This window comes from Apis dorsata, unplaced genomic scaffold (genome assembly GCF_000469605.1).
Source record: "Apis dorsata unplaced genomic scaffold, Apis dorsata 1.3 scaffold_32, whole genome shotgun sequence".
NCBI classification, from domain to species: Eukaryota; Metazoa; Arthropoda; class Insecta; order Hymenoptera; family Apidae; genus Apis; species Apis dorsata.
The window spans coordinates 791,215-800,289 of record NW_006263334.1 but is presented as its reverse complement, the minus strand read 5'-3'; the positions used below and the strand labels follow the sequence as shown (position 1 = coordinate 800,289).

The following is a 9,075-nucleotide window of genomic DNA, read 5'->3' as shown; positions in this document are numbered from 1 at the left end:
TATATATATATATATATTCATTTCGCCGTCTATAAATATTATAATACAAAGTTTAAATATTTTTTTTTCGTATCGCAATTTGCCGCCTCTTCTTCACGAATAATTCACGATGGTTGAGAAACTCGATTCGAAAAATATAGCAGCGCGCTCTATCGACACGTATCGACTGATTGCCGTATCGCGAACTTGAATCTACAAATTGCGAAATAAAATCGCATCCACGTCACGGGCGGTGACGCGCGTTTCGAGCGTTCGATACACGTTGAAATATAATATAAATTCTCGTTCCCGTCGTTCGAGAGATTTTATACAGGGAACGTAACGGCGACGAGCAGCGGCAACGTGACGAACAGGCGAACGTTTGAAATTTGTATCTATTTGCTCGCTCCTTGTTACTTTCGTTCGATAAAGAGTGGTACAAAGTGGTATATTATTACGATACAGGATCTGGAACCGATAATACCAGAGTTACGTTTCGTTTCGAGGCGGATAATTAAAGCGGGCAATCGATTAAAAACGGATAATTGAAATACCGAGGGAGGGAAAGGAGACGAGAAAAATTATTAGTTTGATCAACGAATTTAATATTCGTTCCATTTCTTTTTCTTCTTTTTTGGATCGAATCAACATCTTATTTTCTTTTCACCATTTCTGAGGAGAAGAACTTTCGTAAAAAGAAAACTCTAAACCATCTTTCCTTATTTTATGTATACGTGTTCCGTGATATCTGGGTCAAGATTTTACGACCGTGGAAATTTCGAAAAAATTACTGAAACAATAATATGAAAGAGATAATAAATACTTTTTAACCATTGATCGCCTTTAATCCGTTTAAAATTCCTAACTATTTCTCTTTTTTTCTCTCAACATCATCGCTTCGACATCCATCTTTGTCAAGCACGCAAAAAGTGATCACGATTATCATTCGACGAAACGTTCGAATCTCCACTCTCATCGCGCACAAAACATTACGATCCACTCTCTCTCTCTCTTTCTCTTTTTTCCACAAACGCATGCACTTATCTATATATATATATACGCGTAGAGAGAGAACACGCTGCTGCTCACAAGCAATCCAGGTTATTGTAATCTACCACGATTGGATTCAACCTGCTTATCGGCTGTTTGATATCGAGTAGGTCATTGCTGTAATTGATCTCGAAACGCAATCGCATTGTTAATCATCGAGATAATTAATGGTCCACGGTATCGGGTCGGCAGCTACTCGAAGATCGGATAAATCGAGATACCTTGGTATACGGAGCGAAGGAGGATGTTTCGAGATGTTCGTCCGTTCCCTCTTTCGAATATGCACATATTCGATACACGCGTTTCTTCCTCTTTTCGTGATTATCGTGGAAACAAGATGTTTATATCGAGTTTATATTGTTTGTATTGTTTATTCTCGCGTTCATTTTTTTCCAACGAGACGAGGAGAATAAGGTTCGAGTATTTTTTTTTTTTTTTTCGTCAAACTGTTTTCCTCGAGCGAGAGGATACTTATGTTTTTGTTTAATTGCATTGCAAGACGAGTATCAAATCATTCTGAGAAATTGAAGAGCGGATTGAAGTTGTTGTAATTCGATTTTTTAAATATTTCTTTTTTCTTTTCTTCCGGATCTTGTTACGTATCCTTACGAAATCTCGAGTAATTAATCGGTTTGCCGATAATCTGGGTCACGTTTCGTGCGAAACCAGTGGGCCAATATTTGCTATTTGCGTGCTCTTTCTATCTAATGAATTTCACATTTCGTTATATACGATAATCGTTTTATCAAGATGCCTAGCGATTTTAAATTTTAGCCAAATTATGAAAATAAGAGAATTCTTTATGTATTATTCTAATGAATTTCACATTTCGTTATATACAATAATCGTTTTATCAAGACATCTGAAGTGATTCGTTTTAAATTCTAGTCCAATCATTAGTCAAAATAAGAGAATTATTTACGTGTTATTCTGATGAATTTCACATTTCATTATATATAATAATTGTTTTATCAAGACGTCTTTAAATTTCAAGCGATTTTAAATTTTAGCCAAATTATGAAAATAAAAGAATTCTTTACGTGTTATTCTAATAAATTTCACATTTATATACGATAATCGTTTTATCAAGACGCCTAGCGATTTTAAATTATGAAAATAAGAGAATGAAATTTGACTTTTAGAAGAATAATCGGCTTAGCCAATCGATCGACTAACGGACGATAATTTTTCTTCATCAGATATTTCGAGATATTTTAATCATTTCAGATTCTCGTTACGGATTTCATATTGTTTCATAGTAGCCTCGAAGTAATTTTACGGGAATGGATCCCGATGAATGAATCGAAATATAATCCGCGGCGTTATTAAAAGTTGCGGTTACCTGCGGATAGAATATGGAAATAGCTTGGAATTACGAAGGAGTATAAAGGAAATAATCGCGACTTTTACGCGATTCTCGAATAATTAGATTCCTTGGGCGAAGTAAAAAAGGAAAAAAAAAAAAAAAAAAAAAGAAAAAGAGCTGATTAAAAGGGGATAAAAAATTTCGTTTCGTGATAAATTTCTCCGCAATTCCTCGAATTAATTGGCTTATACAACTTCGAGACCGAGAAAAATATTCATTAACTCGATAAAAAGGGGGAATGAAGTGAATTTTCTCATCTCATAGTTTCGTATGCATGCGTAATGTGTTATCTAAAAAAAAAAAAAAAAAGTGTTGGAGGGGGAAAAAAATTTAATTACACCCGGACGAGATCTTAAATAAAAGGATATTTTGCTCGATGAGAGATGAAAAAGTAAAAGTTCCTCTCAATTGTTTCTTCCTTTTTCCTTCCGGTATAATATTTATTCCGTTATTAATTTTTCCGACGGTTGCGGTCGAAAAACGAAACCTATGCATGAATAACGTACGTACGAATAAATTTCGTCGCGATAACGGGTATAATTATCACGTTTGTACAAATAACGTAACAAAAAGGGAACCCATTGAGATATTAATTATAATTAATCGCGATACAATTACGAAGCATTTAAATACCACGGACAATTATATCGTACATTTAATCGGTCAATTGTTCGTTGCTAACGAGGGCTTTGACAACGTTTAACTTCATTTAGAGATTCTAACACGCGTTTTTCGAAACAGCGAGTGGAAAATATTTCGATCCATTGATTTTCCAATATATATATTTCATTCTATAATTCTCAACGAGTCTTATTTCCTATCTCCAAGAACACTCTGTTGAACGCAGGATCGTTAACCAAAATAGACGAGAGTACTATTAAAAGCCATCCTCGAGATACCCTTCAGATACTCGAGAATTATATTAATTCCTGGAAAAGAATCGTCTCTTCAGCTCTTAGATTATCATCATCATCACCATCATCCTTCTTTTTTTCTTTCTTCTCTCTCCCCATCCCCCCCCTTTCTTTTTCGCATAATTAAAAAACGTGGACAAGAGAGAATCGTCCGTTTCCTATCTCGTAGCAATGGTATTTTTTTCTTTTTTATCGTCGATCCCAACTCAACTTCCTTACCTCATCAAGAACTTTTTTAATTAAAAATCGTGCATCGTATGGGATACAAAATCCGTAATAGATCGCAATCAGCGACGGTTGATTACACCGGTTTCGAGCAATAATCAATGCCCAACCCAATTCTATAAACGAAATTTTACACAATCATCATTCCATTCGCATCAATATATTTACGAATTGTATCCATAATACCTATTGTCATTAATATACCTGCAAAATTGAAGTTTTTAAATTCATTTTTAACATTCTATAATGCAATAAATATATATATATATATATACATTAAATCGATATGCATACTTAATACAATTCTTTCGCGAATCACAACAGACTTGAAAAAAATAAATAATCAAAAATTTCGAATAAACTTTACATAATCGATAATAACATTTATTCTATTATAATCGATCCGCTTCTCATATAATTATTTCCAATTATTACTTCTAACTTCAACTATTAAATAATTCCCCCATCGTCGAATCCTGAATCGCGTCTCAAAAGCCCTTATTTCGAAACTTGGAAATTTTTCCTTCCTTCCTTCCTTCCTTCGATAATCCGGATCAACGATGCAAATCGAAACTATTGTCGCGATATTTCAACGTGGCAATTAGACGGGGGAAAGTGGGCCGTTAGAGACGACTGGGGGGGGACGTGAAAACAAGGTAGAGGCGATGGTACGTGAAATGGAGTCGGGGAGGAGTTAAGCCTGGCGATAAATTTCGCTTCGCCTGGAAAAGAAGTAGAAAAAGAAGAAGAAGAAGAAGAAAAGGGGGAGAGAAGGATAACTTTTAGGTTAATTAGACGGTTCATTCCCGCGTCGAAACACTGCTCGTTCTCGAAGCAACGAAGGGGAAGAGATCCCCACGAACGATCTTTCTCGATCCTGAATCCCTGAACGAGGAGTTTATCCAGCAGGAAGGATTTCCACTCCGTTTTCCATCCAGTCGTCTCCATCCTTCCGTAATCCGGCTTGTTTGCGCTTGTTTTCGACGACCACTCGCGACCCTCTCTTCCAAGTGTAAACTTGGAACAAATTTCGTCTCGATCTGGACTCGATCTGGAGAATTCGGATTGTTACGACGATTGTTTACGAGGGGGGGAAAAATAGGCGTTTTGCCTGGATCCAGTGGAGGTAAGTTACAAAGTTTTTGAGAGCGACGGGAACGTGGACTGAATCGTGATCAGGATGAGAGAGGGGGCCGTTTTGGCCACACGTTTTAGAACGAACGTGACTGAAACGTCCTCCTAAGAAATGTTTGCAGACTTTCGTTAAACTGATTGTGAACGAGATAGAGAGAATATGGTAGGTGCAAGGATATATATATATGTTCTTAGGAAAGATGCGAGGAGTCAGTTGCAGCGGGTACTTCTCGGAGAGTTATTATTTAGAGAAGAAGTTCTTGTTCTATGTAAAGAGAATCTCTTCGAGAGATAGCGCCCAATTTAGGCAGGATAATCGAATTATTTTTTAAGAAATATCTTCGTTCGTCCCGAAAAACGATGGATTCTGCGCATTTGTCGTAATTAAAATGTACGATCATGCGTTCGAGAATTAAATATATGTTGAAATTGATTTTGTCAACGAAACATGTATTCTCTTGCTCTTATATATCGTAATTATTTCGCATTTCTTGAATTCGTTCGACGAAAACGAGGAAGGAAAATTAAATATGGATTCTGCACATTTGTCGTAATTAAAACGTACAATCAGATAGATCTACGCGCCGTTTATCAATTTCGAGAATTAATATATATATTGAAATCGATTTTGTCACGAAACATGTATTCTCTTTCTTATATATCGCATAATTATTTTACAATTCTTGAATTCGTTCGAAAATGAGAAGGAGAAAAGGAAAATTAAATACAATGGATTCTGCGCATTTGTCGTAATTAAAACGTACAATCAGATCTACGCGCCGTTTATCAATTTCGAGAATTAAATACATATTGGAATCGATTCCAATTTTACCAACGAAACGTGTATTCTCTTGTTCTTATATATCGCGCGCATAATTATTTTACAATTCTTGAATTCGTTCGAAAATGAGGAGGGGAAAAGGAAAATTAAATACAATGGATTCTACGCATTTGTCGTAATTAAAACGTAATCATTCGACAGATCTACGCGCCGTTTATCAATTTCGAGAATTAAATATATATTGGAATCGATTCCAATTTTACCAACGAAACATGTATTCTCTTTCTTATATATCGCATAATTATTTTACAATTCTTGAATTCGTTCGAAAATGAGAAGGAGAGAAGGAAAATTAAATAAAATGGATTCTACGCATTTGTCGTAATTAAAACGTAATCATTCGACAGATCTACGCGCCGTTTATCAATTTCGAGAATTAAATACATATTGGAATCGATTCCAATTTTGTCAACGAAACGTGTATCTTGTTCTTATATATCGCGTAATTATTTTACAATTCTTGAATTCGTTCGACAAAACCGAGGACGGAGGAAGGAAAATTAAATACGATCGAGGAAAATCCATCGATTTTCGCGGGAAACAACTACTCCTCTCGACGTGTCGCGCCATTTTCGGCCATTTTGCGCGATAAACCGCGCTATTCCAAGCGCTGATGTCCCGTCGACACGGAATATCAGACGTCTCACCACTCACGATATTAAAACTCGGGCGGCGTAGAAAAACGCGTAGTAATTCGCAACGAAAAATGTAATTGGTCGGAGACACCAGACACCAGACACGCCATCTTAACAACGCTCGATCTCGTTCGACTTTGGACGCAACCGACTTACTCGTTCGTTCCATTTTCATAGTTTCGTCCAGTCCTCAGTCCAAAACGGGGGCAATTAGGTTAATTGGATAACGAGGAAGAGGGAAACATTTTTTTCTTTCCTTCGAACATTTTCTTTGTCTTTCTGCAACTTCTCTCTCTCTCTCTCTCGACAAAGAGTTTTCCTTTCACTTCGACTTTGTAACACTCGAGGACCTTGTAGGCCCGAGGCTTAATTCTTATCGTCGGTTTCGAAGATTTGCGAATCGAGGCTTCGATTCGAGCAACCGTTTTTTCTTCTTTTTTTCTCCCCTTTACGAGCGTCCCCTCTCCTCTATAGGATCACGGTAATAACGAGTTAAAGCTCCCATTGGCTCGAGAGAGTTTAGTTAACCGAGAGAAAGAGAGAGTCGTTAAATAATCTTGAGATAAGGGCCTGAGAGGGGCACGATTTTTCCTCTTCGTTTAGAAGCGTCGAAACCCTTGGAAGGAACGAAGGGCGGAGAAGAATTTAGCAGATTAACGCTCGAGAGAGAGAGAGAAGGAGAGAGGGAGAGAGGTTTCACTAATGAGGATGGTAATTTGGGAAGTAACGATGAAGAAACGGTGTAATTGGATATTTTTCGGTGTTGTTAAATTTTACTAGGTAAAAATAGAAATACATCTTATAGATAGATATTTTTTTCTAATTATTTTTCCGTTCAAATTTTTGGTAATTTTCCTGATTAAATTTCAAACCTATCCGAATTATAATTCGAATAAAAGAAAAAGTAAAAGTCAAAGTCGACGAGAACATAGAATCATAAAATGTAACGATAATATAACATCGTTAAAATTTATTAAGATATTCATTTTGCAATTCGATTCAACCAATGTATCTTTTGGATCGATCCCTTTATTTACAAGTTCGGTTTTTTTCTTCAAATTTGCAAGTCTCTTTATCGGTATATCCCTGTTGAATTTTCAACAGTGATCTCACAAAGCAAGAGTTTCCGTATATTCTTGTCACGGGAGCGGCTACACGCTTTATTTTCGAAACCTTATCGCGAAAGTTGGGGACAAAGGAATATTAATCTGCGTAAATATCGCGTTGTATTCTTTTTTCATCGGTTTAATGAATAGGGAATTAAGAAACGTTTCGTTTCGGCTATTTTTCCTCGAATGCCAATTCCACGCTTTATTTTTAATTAACGAAGATTTCATTACAAATTTGCTTCCGTTTTTTTTTACAGTGACGAAATTCGGTCCCGCTAAAGTGACGCCAGTCGAGGAGACTCAACCTAAAGAAGAAACGACCACGGAATCAACGAAAACGTGAGCATTTTCATTACCGAACTTTTTTTATCCAAGCAAGGATGAAAATAGAAATGTATCTTGAAAAACTTCTCAACCGAACTATTTCCCGTTTTTCGATGCTTCCTTTCATTTCTATATAATTCCCATTCACGGGTTTTCCAAGAGTCGAAACTCGACGAGGATAAAAATAGGCAAAAGTACTTTAACAATTAAAAAAGTTTTCCAACGATGATTGCTCCCATCGAAATAATTTCCATTCACAGAAATTTCAAAACTCGAATATTACAAGAATAAAAATAGCCAGCAGTAATTCATAAAGTTCTTGCAATCGAACGAATGATTGTTTTTTTTATTCCTTTTCCATAAGAGAATTCTAAAACTCAAAACTTGAATATTACGAGGATAAAAATAGGCAACGATAGCAATCCAAAAAGTTTCTCAACGATTTTTAAAATGACTGTTTCTGTTTCTATCGAAATAATTTCCACTCGCGAGAATTTTAAGATTCGAAACTTGGAACGTTACATGGATACAAATAGGCAACAATATCTTAGCAATTCAAAAAGTTTTCCAACGATTTCTCGTTTCTAAACGATTGTTTCTCGAATCAATTTCCATTCGAAAGAATTCTAAGATTCGATACTTGAACAAGGGATAAAAGTAGTCAACATCTTAGCAATTCAAAAAGTTTTCTTGTCTCTATCGAAATAATTCCCTTTTATAAGAATTCTAAAATTCAAAACTTGAATATTACGAGGATAAAAATAGGCAATGACACCTTAGCAATTCAAAAAGTTTTCTTGTCTCTATCGAAATAATTCCCTTTTATAAGAATTCTAAAATTCAAAACTTGAATATTACGAGGATAAAAATAGGCAATGACACCTTAGCAATTCAAAAAGTTTTCTTGTCTCTATCGAAATAATTCCCTTTTATAAGAATTCTAAAACTCAAAACTTGAATATTACGAGGATAAAAATAGGCAATGACACCTTAGCAATTCAAAAAGTTTTCTTGTCTCTATCGAAATAATTCCCTTTTATAAGAATTCTAAAACTCAAAACTTGAATATTACGAGGATAAAAATAGGCAACGATACTTAGCAATTCAAATTTTTCCAACGATTTCTCGTTTCTAAACGATTGCTTCTGTTTCTATCGAAACAATTCCCACTCGAAAGAATTCTAAGATTCGACACTTGAACAAGGATAAAAATCAACGACAAAAATAACCAGCAATTCGAAAAGTTTGCTCCATCAACTAAAATGATCGCCTCTATTTCTATCGAAAAGATTCACAGAACGATTCTCGAATTTTTGCAGGAAGTCGAAAACCGGGGACGATTGCAGAGTGTGCCGGAAGTCGTTCGCCCCCGAAGAAGCCTCGAGGATCTGCTGCGAGTGTCAACACAAAGTTTGCGAGGACTGTGCTTGCTACTCGACGACAACGAATTCCGACGATCCGGTGAGTCTTTCATCATCTCCTCTCTCTTCGTTATTCA

The 9,075-nt window shown here is 35.9% G+C and overlaps 1 protein-coding gene and 1 long non-coding RNA gene across 10 annotated transcripts in view; one reads left to right on the top strand and one right to left on the bottom strand.

The window, feature by feature from the left end:
* LOC102675205 overlaps positions 1-9,075 on the bottom strand; it is a 109,605-nt gene that overhangs the window by 23,776 nt on the left and 76,754 nt on the right. The window contains exon 3 of one of the 2 annotated variants that reach the window (XR_004150906.1): positions 3,422-3,650. The exons of the other annotated variant lie outside the window; for it this stretch is intronic. This is a non-coding gene — a long non-coding RNA (uncharacterized LOC102675205). Of the gene's footprint in view, positions 1-3,421; positions 3,651-9,075 lie in introns of those variants that run through there. 2 annotated transcript variants of the gene reach the window in all.
* The window catches only part of LOC102674467 (regulating synaptic membrane exocytosis protein 1), a 138,414-nt gene that overhangs the window by 62,091 nt on the left and 67,248 nt on the right, over positions 1-9,075 (top strand). For all 8 annotated transcript variants that reach the window (XR_004150899.1, XR_004150900.1, XM_031511906.1 and 5 more), the window contains 2 exons: positions 7,511-7,592; positions 8,897-9,038. Coding sequence is in view for 6 of the 8 variants with exons in the window: in XM_031511906.1 (XP_031367766.1) it covers positions 7,511-7,592; positions 8,897-9,038 (224 nt within the window). In the remaining 2 variants the exon portion in view is untranslated. The remainder of the gene's footprint in view (positions 1-7,510; positions 7,593-8,896; positions 9,039-9,075) is intronic.